Genomic DNA, 19,129 nt, shown 5'->3' on the forward strand with positions numbered 1-19,129 from the left:
TCCGTCTGTTTCTGTTTCTTTCCCGGAACATCAGGTGACATAAATGGCCTTCACCCCTGCTGTAGGTCCACTAGATATGAGGGAACCTCCACTGGGGAGGCCATCTGCACATGTGCTTCACTAGCTGTGTAGTTTTCCAGTACCACAGGTGATAGGTACCACACACACACACACTTGCAGTCTTCTCATGGGTGTCTAAATTGCAAAGAACAGCAAATCCTCAGTTAAACAGTATACCACGATTGTGAGGAAGCTTCCATAAGCTATCCTTTTTAACAACATAATCTAAGCAAACATTATCAAAATGAGAATCTAAGACAACAGGCGGAAATAATGTGGACAAATAGAGCAGATATGCACTCGAAATGACTTTTTAAAATAGTGCGATGTGAAGATCAAGACTAAAACAGCAATATTGGCCAACAAGACAAACACTCTTTCTAGTGTCTCTTTTTTCGCAGCTGAGACCAACAAATCATTTCCAGCTTCCATTTTAGGGCTACATCTCTATTGGGGGGTATTTGGCTCGCTCGCTTGGCCATGTCTGATCCGTTTAAGCGGCTTTCTATAATTGGCAATAGACATTCGCAGGATTTGTCAACATTTGTACGGCAGTACATTTGCATGAGAACATTTTTCTGTTCATTTGTATGCACACGAGTAAATTAGAGCCAATGAAAACATACTTGAGTGAGCATTCACTATCCAGAGCCTCTCTGCATTTTCAAGTGGTAACAGACTGACAGTACAATGCAAAGATACTGAGAATTATAGCGCCTGAGGGAAATACAAACAACACTCATATTTTTTAAGCTTTCACTTGAATATATTTTATACTAGGCATTTAAAAAGTATGCACTTTTATCCATTTCCAGTACCCATTTCTTCTAGATTTACAGTAACACTTATTTATCCTTTACTGTACGTGTCAACTTAAATGACATTCCTTATCAAAAATTAGGTCACAATGCTACTGTATTCTCGACTCTGATTGGTTAGAAGGTGTTATTACTTTTCGATAATAGCAGCTTGGATAGTAGCTGTAACTGTTGTATAAATGGATAAGATATACAGCACACTGTTCTTAAATAAATAATTGTTAGTGTTGGTAAATCGATATGGTAACATGTCGTACCTTTCATAAGCTTCAAACGCTGCTCGTCCAATCAAATTAGCAAACCGAAGCTATCCATACAGTCATTCAGTTTCTGTACCGCTTGTTTTATGCAGGGTCTCTTGAAATCTGGAGAGTGTCCAATGGGACATGGTGCACAAGGCACACTGAATCGAGTGCCAAACCATCACGGGGCAGAATCTCACACACAAACACACACACATATCTATTCACACACTATGTACAATTTAAATATACTAATCAGTCTACAACACATAGCTTTGGACTGAGTTTAGGAACTGAAGTATTGAGCAAACCCACGTAGAACTAACCGTTGTATAAACATTCAAATATACACTACAGTATATGGGCAAAGTTCTGTAAATGACCATAACTCTCATACTGTATGTGCTTTCCAGATGTTGTCTCTGTTAGCTCTGATAACAAGCACCAGTCTTCTGTGAAGGCTTTCCACTAGAAGAAGGAGTGTGGCTGTGGGGATTTGTGTTCATTCAGCCACAAGAATAGCACGACTGAGTCCTGGTACTAGCATTCTAGTTCATCCCAAAACAATGTTTAATGGGGTTGAGGTCAGGGCTCTGTGCTGGACACTTGAGTTCAAAGTTCTCGTTGACTTGGTAAACCATGCTTTGTGCACAGGGGCATTGCCATGCTTGAACAGGTTCGGGTCTCTTAGTTCCAGTTGTTTTGTGTGTGGCAACGATAGTGAATATCTATTGGACTTTCACAAATCGAGATTTTTACTGCTGTGAATACATACTGTATGCTTCCCCAAAGGTCCAAGGCTAAGGCTTCTCATTCTACTTGAATATCACTAACTTCATGCTACAAAGAGAATTTCTGTTTTGTTTAGAAGCCAAACACTACTTCTGCTAGGACACCCAGTGGCAAAACATATTGCCTAATCTCTTTTGCAGTGTGTGAATGCAGCGTGATGTCGATGCGGGTAAACAGGTGTGCTGTGGGGATTTGATATGCTCTACATGAACATATTTAAGTTACGGGGTTGCATACAAAATTTTACAGCTGCTAAACTGATGGAGCTAAACCCAGTCAACAAAACAGAAAACATGGAGGAGCAGAATACTGTTAACACACCTGTTTTTGAATTTAGCATTTTCTGGATGGTTTTATTTCTGTGCAATTGTCTCGCTGATAATGAAATCATAATTTCACACTGGACTGAAAGGTGGACTGGTTTACAACATCCCAGTCCCTTGGAGTCAAGGTCCAAGCACCTGTAGTTAGAACGTGCACCAAATAAACCGGAATACATTGCCTTACCTTAATTAGATGACTCAGGATGAAGTGTCTTTCCTCAAACTGCTATTATTCCCTTAAACGTCTCCTGCTTGTGAAGCTTTGTAGCAAGTTGTCATTACCACGTATGAAAACACACATCGCTTGATGTGCGCAGATAATAAAGCAGCCAAAGAGTCAATGCAGCAGTTGATGCAGAAATTCCTGGCAGAAATAATTGCCTATTTACAAAAGCACTGAAGTGTTTCAACACAAATAGAGAGTGAAACGTGATCGTGATCGACCCGCAGCAGCCCTGTCGATGCGGCACAGAGCCGTTCTACCTCTAAAACCCATCATTCACCTTTTGACCCCTCCACACCCCCATCTTCTATGAGATTTCCATTACCTTGGCAGAATGCTGCCATACACCATAGATTTTCACACTTGTCACTGTGTTACAATTTTAACCAGCATAGACAAAGCAGAAGTTCTATTTGAAGAAACCCGAATTTAGTTTCTTTGTGTTCACTGAGCCACTTAATCCAGTCCCCTAGCAAGCCCAAATTTTATTTTATTTTTTTATACATTTTGAATTCTAGCATATAAGTGATATTTCAGGAAATTAACACTGCCACATAAATCCAGTGCTGGAACAATTATTCATATAATTAATTTTATTCAGTGTTTTGATTATGTTTTTATAATTATATCAATATATTATCGGTACATGGTTTTAATAGAAAGCCTGGTCTTAGAGGTGTTCTTAGACGAAGGATTCCCTTACAGAACAATCATTTCATGAAATCAAACATTTTTCGCATGTGACCATGTCCTCCCCCGGTCCAAAGACATGCATGGTAGGTTGATTGGCATCTCTGGAAAATTGTCCCTAGTGTGTGATTGCGTGAGTGAATGAGTGTGTGTGTGCCCTGCGATGGGTTGGCACTCCGTCCAGGGTGTATCCTGCCTTGATGCCCGATGACGCCTGAGATAGGCACAGGCTCCCCGTGACCCGAGGTAGGTCGGATAAGCGGTAGAAGATGAATGAATGAATGAATGAATGTATGCAGGTATGTATACACTACACTATATATGCATATTAAATGTATATCATCAATATACATGTATAAATGGATATTTTATGTGTGAATTCAAGCATACACATGAAAAAGGATAGAAAACAAATCAAAAATGAAAAGAATTAAAAATTTTACCGGTGCAGTACTGGATTGTGTATTTATTCCTTTATCTCGTCTCAGCTGCTAGTTCAAATTTAGTTTATGTGTAAGAAAGTAAATGAAAAAACATGCCGACAGCTTATCGATAAACATATTTGTTTATTGATTTCCTTGATCGATTATTTATTAAGACAGAGTGGATTTAACATGTAATTACTTTGCTAACTCGGGCTGCTCACTATGATTGCACCTCAATCTTCACCAATTAATGTTGATTCTTTTTTTTTTTTTTTTTTGCTTGAACGGTGGATGACAGCTTAATTATATTCACGGTTTCAGTTTGTTATGTTATAATAAGGAACAATCCAAGTATTTTCTTCACAAGCTTTAAGGTTTTCTTTGGCTCCCAGCTGTTACAGAAGTGTCATTGTGAATAATCAGTGAATTTTAGACCTTTTATTTTATTTTTCCGCATGTAGTACGTAATCTTTTTCCACATATCATTTCTCCACATGATGATTTCACGTGATTCTTTAGCATGATTCATTTATTTTCAAGTTATTGTTATTCCATAGGATTTTCCACAAACATGATTAAATTATTTTCATGATACATTTTACCTCTCTGACATATAATTGTATTTATTAAATCCAGAGGTCCAGTATCATGGTTGACCTTGCGCTCTGACCCCAACTTCCAAAGTTTGGTATATATTAAAGGTGGGGTTTCCGTTGTTTGAAAGCTAATGTTGACAATTGAAATCACCAAAACAAACACGCCCCTAACCCAAATGGGTCCCACCCCTGTTTTGATAGCTCAACCCCACACATACACAAGACAAGTATAACCCAGACAAGTATTATGGCGGAAACTGTTGGGGCAGCTGACCGAGGGTAAATTTTTTATCAATAAATGAACTCAATGAGTAATACTATGGTAATACAAATGTGTTTTTGTAGTACTGTGTGTTGTACCGTGAAAGGTTTATCTCCGTTTCACGCGAAAGATGTTCGGTTCTCTCCAGCGCTGGAAAGCTGATCCTATATTAACACGGGTCCTACTTCTTGCCTTATCGTAAGCCTTTGTTCGCTTTCTTTCTTTGTTTTTATCCTCCATGTCAATGTTAAAACCGCTTTCTGCTAATGTCACACATGCACACTGAACACTCTCTCCGCTCATATTGACAAGACACGCCCCTTTCTGCTCATTGGCTACATTTAGTTTTGTTTTTGTTTTGTTTGGCAGCCCGACGCAGTTTTCTGAAGGATTTCTCAAACAACGGAGATCGCACCTTTAGGAGAGAATTTCACTGTGCTGTATTATATATGTGACAATAATAAAGGATTCTTATTCTATTTTCTACAGGAACAAAATCAGACCCAAGTGGCAGGAAACAGGGGTTTTATTTAAAGAACAACAGAACAAAGACAAAGAAGCATATACTGTAAGGCATATAGGATAGGGCAGGGCAAAAACAAATACAAAGACTGCCAGAAAGTCCCCCTAGTGTTCAGGCCAGGCATAGTCCAAGCCATCCATATCAATAATATTGTTGTGTCCATTAACTTGACATTGAATTTCATGTATTCATCTACTTAAGCACATAGTCTTGAGTTCCATAAGGAACTAAAGAAGCAGAGCTCTGCGGGTGACAGTCGAGCCAACAGGCCATAAATTCGCCACCAAGCTGCTTACTCCTGTCTAACAGTATGAAATATTTCTCTCTGGATATTTCAGTACAATGCATAATCACAAGTAAATATCAAACCACAGGAGATATTTGACTTCCTGTAACCTTTTGCAATACATCATACTCCATCTGCTATTCTGTAGAACAGAAATCAATTCTAACACATATTTCCAAAAATTATTTACTGCACCATTACTCTTCCATGCAGTAGCAGAATAAACACAGGTAAGTGAATGGAGTGACAAATAGCTTATTGACGGTGTAACCAGTCTATTGATTGCTTGCACTATTGTTTATTTCCCCATTTTGTCAACTCAGCAGGTTTTACCTTTAATTTCTTTGCTAACTTGGATTGTTCAGTACAAAAAATGCCTCAGTTGCACAACAAACAGGACATTATAATGCAGGAAATGCACATACAATGGTGTGAAAAAGTGTTTCCCCTTCCTGATTTTTTATTTTTTTTGCATGTTTGGCACACTTTAATGTTTCAGATCATCAAACAAATTTAAATATTAGTCAAAGATAACACAAGTAAACACAACATGCAGTTTTTAAATGAAGGTTTTTATTATTAAACAAAAACAAAACCCAAACCCACATGGCCCAGTGTGAGAAAGTGTTTGCACCCCTGTTAAAACATAACTGTGGTTTATCACACCCGAGTTCAATTACACCCAGGCCTGATTACTGCCACACCTGTTCACAATCAAGAAATCACTTAAATAAGACCTGACTGAAAAAGTGAAGTAGACCAAAAGATCCTCAAAAGTTACACATCAGATCAAATGAAATTCAGGAACAAATGAAAAAAAAAAGTAATTGAGAGCTATCAGTCTGGAAAAGGTTATAAAGCCATTTCTAAAGCTTCGGGACTCCAGCGAACCACAGTGAGAGTTATCATCCACAAATGGCGAAAAAATGGAACAGTGGTGAACCTTCCCAGGAGTGGCAGGCCGACCAAAATTACCCCAAGAGCGCAGTGGCGACTCATCCAAGATGTCACAAATGACCGCACAACAACATCCAAAGAACTGCAGGCCTCACTTGCCTCAATTAAGATCAGTTTTCATGACTCCACCATAAGAAAGATAGTGGGCAAAAATGGCCTGCATGGGGTAGTTCCAAGATGAAAAACACTGCTGAGCAAAAAGACCATAAAGGCTTGTCTCAGTTTTGCCAGAAGACATCTTGATGATCCTCAAGACTTTTGGGAAAATACTCTGTAGACTGACAAGACAAAATTTGAACTTTTTGGAAGGTGTATGTCTTATTACATCTGGTGTAAAAGTTGCACTGCATTTCAGAAAAAGAACATCATACCAACAGTGAAATATGGTGGTGGTAGTGTGATGGTCTGGGGCTGTTTTGCTGTTTTAGGACCTGGAAGGCATGCTGTATTAAACATGAATTCTGCTGAAAAAAACAAAATGAAGACTTTGGAGTGGCCTAGTCAAAGTTCTGACCTGAATCCTATTGAGATGCTGTATCATGACCCTAAAAAGGCGGTTCGTGCTCAACAACCATCCAATGTGGCTGAATTACAACAATTCTGCAAAGACGAGTGGACCAAAATTCCTCCACAGCGCTGTAACAGACTCATAGCAAGTTATCGCAAACACTTGAGTGCAGTTCTTGCTGCCCAACCAGTTATTAGGTTTATGGGGCAAACACTTTTTCACACCACTGTACCAACATGTTTTGGGAGAGATGTGAGGAAACTTGTGAACCTGGAGAAACCTGCATGGACACAAGGAGAATATACACAATATATACAGTGACCCAAGCTCAGGTTTGAACAGGACATCCTGAAGCTGTGCGGTGGCAATGACAGAAATACAATACTATTCACATTTTATTGTGGCTGTAGCCTGCAGGATAAAATTTCTACTGCAACAACAACGGAATTAAACAGATTTAGATGTGGAATAGACAACATTGCAATGCAGTGGATTTAAAGAACCAGCTAACTGGTACTGACCAATAAGGCACATCATTTTCAATGAGTGTTTGCTAGATATACAGGTAGCTAATATTAGCAAAAAAGATATGATAAGTGATCAAATTTAAGCCTTTTCACCTATCAACAATTTTCACATTTTGAATGTAGCATGTGAAAGTGATAATGGAAATGAATAGAAATGTGGTAAATGTGAAATAATACAAAGACAGTATTAAATACACATGCTGCTAGTCATCACCAATGCTAATGTCTGTTAAGGGGATTTTGATAGCTGTGAATGAATTCTTCACAATGAAACCACACAATTTATTGAAATTAGAGACGTTTGTTGCTGTTATCCAACAGTACTAGGTATATCAAGTAAAGACAAGTCAAGAAGCTTTCATTGTCATTTTAACAATATATCACTGACACAGTACATAGTAAAATGAGACAACATTTCTACAGGACTATGGTGCAACATATAGACATAAAGCTACATAAAACAAGACAGAGCTATATCTTAATTTAGTCATGGACAAGACAAGACAAGACTGACAAAAAGATGAGGTAAAAATTTGTATGGTGATAATAATACCAGTGTACAGTATATAAACATTGAGTTATAAGAATTAGCTTAAGGAAATCCTTTACAATTTCCATTTTTTTTCATGTTCTGTTGTGGATGGGGTCACCCACAGACTTTCACACCTTCTTTGAACCACTGTTCAGGCAGCTTTATGGTCAGATTTTCATCACAGATTATTTGAAGTTTTTGGCAGGAAGGATTTAGTCTTGGGTCTATGGTGAACTCGGAAATCGCCCTGACCTGTTAGTTCCTCTCGAGCTCTTGGTTGCTTAATTCAACTCAACGTTAAACTGTTGTAGAAATGACATTATTTACAATTACATTATTTCCTGTCCAGTATCACCTAAATGAGGATGAAGTTCCCTTCTGAGCCTGGTTCCTCTCAAGGTTTCAATGTCATCTCAGGGAGTTTTTCCTTTCCACCGTCGTCTCCGGCTTGCTCATTAGGCGAAACTGTTAGAGATAAACAGATTTTAAACTTTAAACATTTTTTTTATTTTTATTCTGTTTCTATACTTCTGTAAAGCTGCTTTGTGACAGTGTGAATTGTTCTAGAGGTGGGAGTAAGTCACACATTTGCAAGTCACAAGTAAGTCTCAAGTCATGAAAGTCAAGTCAAAGTCAAGTTGAGTCTTTTTTTAATATTTGTCAAGCAAGTCTCAAGTCTCAAATTTGCGACTTAAGTCGGACTCGAGTCAAGTCATATAATTTGAGTCCCCCATCTCTGCAGCATTTAACTCAAGTCTGTGTCAAGTCTCAAGTTATGATTGTCAAGTTAAAGTCAAGTCGAATCTTTTTTTAATATTTGTCAAGCAAGTCTCACTCACTCACTGACTCATTTTCTACTGCTTATCCGAACTACCTCGGGTCACGGGGAGCCTGTGCCTATCTCAGGCGTCATCGGGCATCAAGGCAGGATACACCCTGAACGGAGTGCCAAACCATCGCAGGACACACACACACTCTCATTCACTCACACACTCACACTACGGACAATTTTCCAGAGATGCCAATCAACCTACCATGCATGTCTTTGGACTGGGGGAGGAAACCCCCGAGGCACGGGGAGAACATGCAAACTCCACACACACAAGGCGGAGGTGGGAATCGAACCCCCAACCCTCGAGGTGTGAGGCGAACGTGCTAACCACTAAGCCCCCTCAAGCAAGTCTCAGGTCTCAAATTTGCGACATATGACTCGAGTCCCCATCATTGTTCAAAATAAACAAAACAAATTGAACTGAACTGAAATTTTTAAATGAGGAAATAATAATAATAATAATAATAATAATAATAATAATAATAATAATAATAATAATAATTATTATTATTATTATTATTATTATTATTATTATTATTAAGAATTTAAGTATTTTTCAACGTGTAGATGATATGACATGTTCAAACGTGTTCCATGATCGCAACAGTACAAACCAGGAGGTACAATCTGGCAACCCTGTTCAGGAGGCACTCTGCTGCTGTCTCTGAAGCGGCGCTTTAGCTCAGCAGAGACACACTACAGAGACGCTGAGTGTGATGTGAGACACATTTTAGCGACTCCACAATATTCGCATGGACGCTACAGGATTAATACGAACTGCAACACTACTGTGGATACATTTTTTTTATACCACAATACTGACATTTTTTTTGTTTGTTCTTCTCATCACGTTACCAGACAGAGGAAGTTTTGTACGAGGACAAGCGGCTCGCGCATCATTCGGTTTTTATCTCCATGCATAATTCTATTATTTCTATTTATTTTTTTTTTCTGAGTCAGGTGTCTTAGTAAGTGTGCATTTCATTTCATTTTTCATTTTTTTCCAGGAAAAAAAAAAAAAAAATGAGTGTGTCAGATCTGCATCAGGTTTAGTAGCGGTGTGTGTGTGTGTGTGTGTGTGTGCGCGCGCGCTGCTTAAGTAGTTCATCTCCTAGTGAAAAATCCTAGTAAAATGAATGGAGCCATTAAAGAAAGACGGATATCTTCACAATCCGTGAGGACAAATCAGGGATTTTTTTGAACTTTCTTTGTTTGTGTTTTTTTTTAAATTTTTTTTATTAATTACCGGAGATACCTGGTGAAGGGGATCAAACATCATGAACAGCGTCACGGAGCTTGAAGATGGACCGCAGCACAAGACTCAGGTGAAATGAGACACAGCCATTTTTACACACTCATTGTTCTCATTTAAACAGCATCATTCCTTCCTTCCTTCCTTCCTTCCTTCCCTCAGCTCACAGTGACAGGTGGAATCTGTCAGCATGATGACTAAACAGGCTGAACTTCCATCCTTTCCTCGTGCTCTAGGAAATAGCCATGACTCTATAATACTATATTATAGACTACTATGGTATCTGTTTCTTTTAATTTCAATGAATTATGTTTTAAACATTGCCTACTTGTCTTTTCAGGGGAAAGTTTAGCTTATGCAAGCTAAAAGAAGTGTTCGCCGTGTGACGTCACGGACTCATTTACATATTCACTCATCGTCATAGTCGTTTGAATATGCAAATGTGCTCCGTTAACATTGAATGACAACACGGTTACAACAGAACAGCATTGATTGTTATCAGAACAGAAAGGAATACATTCTGGCTGCATGATTTCTGACCCCGTGTACTTCAGGTTTCAACGGTTTCCTCCGATGCTAATTAGGTGGAACGATGACTGTTAATTTTTCCCTCTGTGAACAGGAAAAGGACTTCCATCTGATCCAGGTGTATTCTCAGTATTCCCAGGACAGGCTCCGGAGCTGTTTAGTGGCTTTGACCTGAATAAAAAAGATTACCCAAGACAAATGAATGCATATTTCACCAACAGTGCAGACGTCATATTTCAGATTATATCTGCAGAGTAACGGATTTTCTCTGGAAAACGAACACACAAATAACGGCTCACTTTTCAATAAGTGTCAAACATCAGATCTATTTTATACGCAAGGCAAAGGATGTGGGGAGCAGAATCAGCAGTTAGACTAGACATAATCATGTTTCTAGGACATGCCATCAGGGTTGTATTAGTGTCTGAAATATCCCACACCGTGCACGCCTCATACAGTAGTTTCAGTATTGGTTCTATGTGTCCTCATTATTGATAACGCTTGCTGGGGAATATCGTTTTGCATTTGCCAGAGCTCTTGTCAGTGTTTATTGCAGCCGTCTCTTTGACAGAGTGTTCGAGCTGAGGATGCATTTTCTCTGCATATTGACGAATAGGAATCGTGTCTTGGCATTGTTTTTTACGGAATAGAGAGGGCCGTGCTCAATTCTTCAAGAAGATGAATGAATCGTTACACCCCTGTGTTTCTCTAAAGATCATTATATAAACTACGCTATTTAGAATGCTGTTTTTGGTTTGGTGACTATCCTTCTCCATAACCCTACCCGCTTTTCACTATTCTGTTTAACCCTACCAGCTTTTCCATATCTTTCCCCCCATAACCCTACAGTGTTTTCACTATTCTGTTTTATAACCCTACCCACTTTTCACTATCTTTCCCCATAACCCTACGGTGTTTTCACTATTCTGTTTTATAACCCTACCCGCTTTTCACTATCCTTCCCCATAACCCTACCCTGTTTTGACAGTACTTCCCCATTACCCTACCCTGCCCCATAACCCTACCCTGTTTTGACTATTCTGTTTTATAACCCTACCCTGTTTTGACTCTACTTCCCCATAACCCTGCCCTGTTTTGACTGTACTTCCACGTAACCCTTCCCTGTTTTGACTGTACTTTCCCATAACCCTACCCTGTTTTGACTGCACTTCCCCCGTAACCCTGCCCTGTTTTGACTGTACTTCCACGTAACCCTTCCCTGTTTTGACTGTACTTTCCCATAACCCTGCCCTGTTTTGACTGTACTTCCACGTAACCCTTCCCTGTTTTGACTGTACTTTCCCATAACCCTACCCTGTTTTGACTGTACTTCCCCCGTAAATCTGCCCTGTTTTGACTGTATTTCCCCTGTAACCCTACCCTGTTTTGACTGTACTTGCCTTATCCAGAGCGACTTACATTTTTATCTCACTGAGCAATTGAGGGTTAAGGGCCTTGTTCAGGAGCCCAGCAGTGGCAGCTTGGTGGACGTAGGAATCAAACTCACAACCTTCCAATTGGTAGCCCTTCACGTTCGAGGAGTAAGTGAGGGATGATGTTTCATTGCTAAATGCGTACGTGAAGTGTGGGAACGTCTGTTTGTTCTTTTTCACTCACTGTAAAGTGGTGAAACGTAAAGATGAATTGCAGATGTGTATTATGTAAGTTCTTCTAGATGTCATTTTAATTGATGTATCAATATGTATATATCTATATATACAGTATATATATATATATATATATATATATATATATATATATATATATATATATATCTATATATACACACACACAGGTGCTGGTCATATAATTAGAATATCATCAAAAAGTTGATTTATTTCACTAATTGCATTCAAAAAGTGAAACTTGTATATTATATTCATTCATTACGCACAAACTGATATATTTCACATGTTTATTTCTTTTAATTTTGATGATTATAACTGACAACTAAGGAAAATCCCAAATTCACTATATCAGAAAATTAGAATATTACTTAAGACCAATACAGAGAAAGGATTTTTAGAAATCTGGGCCAACTGAAAAGTATGAACATGAAAAGTATGAGCATGTACAGCACTCAATACCTAGTTGGGGCTCCTTTTGCCTGAATTACTGCAGCAATGCGGCGTGGCATGGAGTCGATGCTGCCTGCTACTGACCAACTTTATGGAGATGCAGATTTCATTTTCCAACAGGACTTGGCACCTGCACAAAGTGCCAAAGCTACCAGTACCTGGTTTAAGGACCATGGGATCCCTGTTCTTAACTGGTATTGTGAAGAGGAAGATGCGATATGCCAGACCCAACAATGCAGAAGAGCTGAAGGTCACTATCAGAGCAACCTGGGCTCTCATAACACCTGAGCAGTGCCACAGACTGATCGACTCCATGCCACGCCGCATTGCTGCAGTACCTAGTGCCCCAACTAGGTATTGAGTGCTGTACATGCTCATACTTTTCATGTTCATACTTTTCAGTTGGCCCAGATTTCTAAAAATACTTTCTTTGTATTGGTCTTAAGTAATATTCTAATTATCTGAGATACTGAAGATACTAATTATCTGAGATACTTTGGGATTTTTTTTAGTTGTCAGTTATAATCATCATAATTATAAGAAATAAACATGTGAAATATATCAGTCTGCGTGTAATGAATGAATATAATATACAAGTTTTACTTTTTGAATGGAATTAGTGAAATAAATCAACTTTTTGATGATATTCTAATTATATGACCAGCACCTGTATGTATGTATATATATATATATATATATATATATATATATATATATATATATATATATATATATATATATATATATAAACTAGCATTTACTCACCTGTATTTCAAATGCTAATGCCATACAATACAACACACCCCGCTTTGTGCTGGCTCTTGTAGGATGCACCGTTAGTTATTTCAGGGCTTGCTAATTAATCAGTGTGATTTCATCTGTCTGCCTGGTGTTTATTAATAAACTCCTCTCCCACAGGAGACAAACGGACTCTCATGGGATCAATAACACTTACCTGCAGTGGAGAAGTAGAACAGAAGGGCTTAGCATTTGATGAATCTTTACTTCCGTCAGTTAGGAATTTCCAGTTAAGTGTGAAGGGACAAACACTACTCTGATGGCATTTTACAGGGAATATATATCCAGCTGTGGTATGTCACAGGGTTTCAGTACAGACACACCACTTTTTTTGGTCAGGAACAAAGAGGTTGATGAAAACACTTTAACGAAATTAACTCGGGTATAAAAACCATCAAATAACTCCTACTACTGTTAGTCACTGTGTGGTGAAAATAAATATGTTGGATAGAACTTGCTGATTTTATGTCAAGGGTTTGCAAACAAAACCTGCTTCTAGCACAACATTACTTAATACTGACAAGTAGATTTCTGGGTAATCAAAATATAGGACTGAACAGCATATCGCGTCTTTTACTTACCAATTGAGTAGTGAATACATGCGTAAACTGTCCATCACTTGATATGAGCATGAAGACACACAGCTTTGTTCTTATCATTAATCCTATTTTGCTTAAAGCTTCAATAAGTGATTTTTAAGGACATTTTGACTAAGCTTTCTAGTCTCCTGTCAGAAGAGTGTCTGTGCCTTCTGGTTTCTCTATAACATGACAATTTGTGTTTTGTCTTATTCACTTCAAGTGAGAGAAAACTGAGAGACTGATAAAGGAATCAGCTAAAATCTGCTATAATGTAAGTGATAACAGGAACTACATTCCTTCATGGATGGTCCATAACATTCATTCATTCATTCATTTTCTACCGCTTATCCGAACTACCTCGGGTCACGGGGAGCCTGTGCCTATCTCAGGCGTCATCGGGCATCAAGGCAGGATACACCCTGGACGGAGTGCCAACCCATCACAGGGCACACACACACTCTCATTCGGTCCATAACATTTAACGGTTAAAATGTGCACTGTGTTATGCTGGAATTTTGATTAAGTCAAGCAGTTTGTTTAATGAATTCAGTCAATGCAGGTGTTGCTAAGTTTCTTGGTCTGGATTCAAGCATGTAACAGCTAGCATGGAACAAAAGTACTGCAATTGTCCTTCATTATCTTTCCTTCCTGTTGGTACAGCGCTTGTACACGTATTTGGAAGCAAGGCCTTTTCAGAGTACTATGTCTGAGAATTAGACTATTGGTTTACATTAAACACTTAAATCATTAGACACATATGGAGAAAATGGTTAATGGTAACAATTTTACCAGTTTACATCAGGAAGTGTGTTTTATCAGCTAAAAAATTGGTTAATTAAAGAAAAACAACCTCTTTTGTTGGTTAAGTTTGGTACAAGAACTTGCCAAGAAGTGCTAATATCACTTCCATCAGCTTAAATTGTGGCAGCTATTAGAGTTTAGAAATTGAACCAGCAGTGTGAATTGCTCCTGAGGCGAAACAGCTTTTGCTGTAATGAAGTGGCTTTTAAAGCTCAGGCTGAAGACAATCACTGTGCTTTCTATTCATCAGCCACCTAGTATGAACCACAACTAATGCTTTGAGGTTAACTCAATCTCCAGCTTTGTGGAAGTAAAAGTATTACTTTTGTTTTTTTTTGACCTAGCAGAATCTTATAAGTTGTGTGAAAACTTCTAGGGAATAGTTTTCCAGAAACCCCAAACTAAATGCCAATTAAAAATCCCATCGTGCAGTAATAGTAAGCTTGATTGCGTGGCGGGGAATCATGAGGCATGGGCTCTGTTTCCTGGCATGTTCTAATGTGTTATATTGTGAAAATCGATCTTTTTTTTTCCCTGCACGTGTTTTTGACAAGTTTTGCGTTTTTTTTTTTGTTTGTTTTTTTTTTACACCGTAAGGAGTTCCAGCATCACAGCTTCACTTTCACATCAACTGTAGAGCTTGGATATGTTTGGATATTCCTCAGCTCCTAAGCTTTAGCTAGTTAATCAGATGGGAAAATAGACAGCTAATCATTAACCCATCAAGTGTGCTAATACAAAAAAAAACAAGGAACATCCACTTTTTGTTATCGGTTAAAGAGCTGAACTTTGTCGATTTGCTGAGTGAGTATGTGAGGTGGATTCAAGTCCAAAAGTATACTTTCTTCATTTTTGCTGTTATGATCACCTCCGGTAAGGTTTTCTACTAGATGGCTTTTCAGGCTTTTCCACTTTGGAGTTTAGCTGTGTAGGTTTTGTGTTCATTTAGCTACAGCGCATTAGTGAGGTCTGGCAGCCACTGTTGTTGGCCAGAGAGTTCTAGCACATAGTCTTCCATTTCATCCCAAAAGCTCCATGTAGACATGGTTTGCAAGGTTCAGGTGAAAGAACTCAAATAGTAATGCACTTGAGCCTTGACCTAAACCCCACTTCTGTTGAGGTCAGGGCTCAAGTGCAGGCTAATTGAGTTCTTTCACATGAACCATGCAAACCATGTCTACATGGAGCTTGCTTTGTGCACAAAGGCATTGTCTTGCTGGAACATGATTGAGCTAGACCCCATTGTTCTATTGAAGGAAAATCTTAAAATTACTTCAAGTTTAACAGATGAATTATGAACCCAGTCTACTGGGGAAATGACTAGAGATGCTGAAGTCTTCAATGAGCATTTATATGAACTTTGATTGGCCATCGCTCTGCCACAGACAATAGGATACATACTGTAGAATATGATGCAATGAATGTCTGAAAGAAGTGTTGTACTGTAAATGTATTTGTCTGTAGGCCTGTATATCTTACCAACGATGGTCATTTGCAATACATATCGATACGGATATCCATAAACCCATACTGAGTGTCTTGATGAAAGGAAAACCTAATGGCAAAGTAGAAGCTAGAGAAACTTTTTTTTTCCCTTTGTGGGTCGGATTGTTTCTATACCAAAGAAAGCAAGATGCTATCATTCCTGGCCATTGAATTCGAGCCTGTTACAGCATTGGTCTTTCATGATTTTTTGGATCAGTTTGCGAAGCAAAAAGCCAAGAAGAAGCCAAATGCTGAGGTGAAGAAGCCAATTGCCTCTGGTAAGACATTTACAGTAAGTAAGGCCAAAACTACTCAAATTCTCAGAATGGATGTATAATATAGTAGTGTGCATTTTATCTTGCATGTGTTGGTTTGCAGGATGGTCAGGGCTTTCAGCACAAATCGCTGGATCCGTAACATGAATCTCAAGCTTCACTGTATCCTCAGAGTGATGAGTCCTAAATTAGGACTGCCTGCAAAATTAAGTCTCGTGGTCTTGGTTTTCGGTTGACTGATTCTTGAACAGTGTGAAATCTGGTTAGGTCTATAGCAGAAGGATGGATTTTGCTTCTCCGTTGCTGTATGTTAAATATCCATCGTCGGAGTGTGATGAACAAGAGGGCAAAGAAAATCTAAACACACTGAACACTTTATGTTATTGCTGTTAAAGGCAGGGGTGCACGATATTTGAAAAATTCTTCAGAAAACTGAGTCGGGCTGACTAACAAAACAAACGTGTAGCCAATTAGCAGAAAGGGGTGTGTCTTGTCAATATGCGGCAGAGAGAGTGTTCAGTGCGCATGTCTGACATTAGCTGAAAGCGATTGATGGCGGATACCTGCCATTACAGGTACCTCTGCCTCAGGTTCTAGGTGTTGAACGTCGTCTTTCGCGAGAAACGGAGCTAAACCTTTCACGGTACAACACACAGTACTACAAAAACACATTTGTGTTACCATAGTATTACTCATTGAGTTAATTTATTGATAAAAATATCCCCTCGGCCAGCTGCCCCAGCAGGTTCCGCCATAATAGTTGCCTGGGTTACGTATGTATGTGTGGGGCGGAGCTATCAAAACAAGGCTGACACCCATTTGGGTTAGGGGTGTGTTTGTTTTGGTGATTTCAAATGTAAACTTTGGCTTTCAAACATTGTGCACTCCACCTTTAAATAGTTATTTGATTTTGTGTTTATTTCTACATTTCTTTTTTGTGTACTCCAGGAGGGACTGAAATAATGTCAGCTGTTGGGCAAATTCCAAGATTATACCCACGTTATCGCTTCTATAGTAGAATCCACACAAATTGGTTAAAGAAAGTGTGTAGATTTGTTGATACAGTGATATTTTATGTGTGAAGACATTCATTGAAGGTTTTTAGAAGGAGTCTGGTGTGTCAGTGATATGAATAAGAGTTAAATGTGTCATTTTTCAGGCAGAAGAGTTGTGAAGATGGTGGATTATACAAATGTTTTCTAGCATGACTTAACCAGAGACTGGTAATAACCGGAACAAACTGGTTGCATGGACATTCCACAATGTTAAACATAACTATAATGGGATTTTTTAATTTTTTAAAAATTTTTTTTTTTCACCAAATTGGAATCACTGACAAACTGCTGTGGCACTTGGGGTCCACTTATCTACTTCTCTGTAGTCCTCTCCATGCCTGGCCACAATCACTTTGCCCCTTATTGCCCCTTTTTTTTTCTTAAATGGTATAATCTTTTCCTTACTCAACCAGTATAATCTAAAAATATATGTTAAAATAGTATTTGTTGAAGTCTCTGAGTCAGCGACGTAGCCAATTAATATCGCTTTAGATCTTAACAAGTATAAATATACTCTACTGAGTAAAATTGAATTTGTCCCCAAACCTGATAGAAGTGCTGTTCCTGAAAACCGGATACCTGATCCTAAATTCCAATTTTCCAGAGTTCCAATTTTAAGCTGCTTTATTTATCCAGACCCAGAACCTTTCCCGAAGGACACTCACTGAAAGCATCTGTCTTTCAGGACCAATCAATGTGAGCTCGAGAGGGTGTTGGATCTGATTTCCATCTGTAAGCACCACTTTATCTCTCATGCAATGATGGGGAACAGCGTGTGGTTCCTTCTAGAGCGAACGCAATAGTGGAGAACAGGCATGTCTAAACCGGCGTCTTCATTACAGTGTGCCACATGTGTGTGTGTGTGCTGTACACCACAGGGGACCATAAACACAGCTGGAACCTACTCTACAGCAGTTCGCCCTCTGTAATACGGCTTAGTCTGTCGGCTCTGAAGGATTTGCTCATTAGGGCATTTATATACCGCTATACCGCTTACACACAAGATAACTTTTACAGACTGCATAGATTTTCTGCAACGGATCTTATACCAGAATGAGATGAGAGTTAACCTTAATTCAGACTTGTTATCTGGCTGTCTATCTTTTGGAGTGAAGATTATGAAGATTTATGAGTATATCCTGCAAATACAGTATGTTGCAGCAATTCTGGCAGGAAAGCAGGTGGTTAGTTAGTTGACTATAGTTAGAACAAGTTAGAAGAATTTAAAGAATAATCCAACATTAATCCTGGCACATATAATAATAATAATAATAATTCATTCATTCATTCATTCATTCATTTTCTACCACTTATCCGAACTACCTCGGGTCACGGGGATCCTGTGCCTATCTCAGGCGTCATCGGGCATCAAGGCAGGATACACCCTGGACGGAGTGCCAACCCATCGCAGGGCACACACACACTCTCATTCACTCACCCACTCACTCACACACTACGGACAATTTTCCAGAGATGCCAGTCAACCTACCATGCATGTCTTTGGACCGGGGTAGGAAACCGGAGTACCCGGAGGAAACCCCCGCGGCACGGGGAGAACATGCAAACTCCACACACACAAGGTGGAGGCGGGAATCGAACCCCCAACCCTGGAGGTGTGAGGCGAACATGCTAACCACTAGGCCACCATGCCCCCAATAATAATAATAATAATAATAATAA

The 19,129-nt window shown here is 39.0% G+C and overlaps 1 protein-coding gene across 1 annotated transcript in view; it reads left to right on the forward strand.

Annotated features, from left to right (window-relative positions):
* The first annotated feature begins 9,810 nt into the window (after window positions 1–9,810).
* The window catches only part of LOC132853832 (fibrinogen C domain-containing protein 1-like), a 104,140-nt gene continuing 94,821 nt past the window's right edge, over window positions 9,811–19,129 (forward strand). The window contains exon 1 of the mRNA XM_060881832.1: window positions 9,811–9,921. Within this exon, the coding sequence (XP_060737815.1) occupies window positions 9,874–9,921 (48 nt within the window). The 5' untranslated portion in view covers window positions 9,811–9,873. The remainder of the gene's footprint in view (window positions 9,922–19,129) is intronic.

Source organism: Tachysurus vachellii, chromosome 11, assembly GCF_030014155.1.
Source record: "Tachysurus vachellii isolate PV-2020 chromosome 11, HZAU_Pvac_v1, whole genome shotgun sequence".
NCBI lineage: Eukaryota > Metazoa > Chordata > Actinopteri > Siluriformes > Bagridae > Tachysurus > Tachysurus vachellii.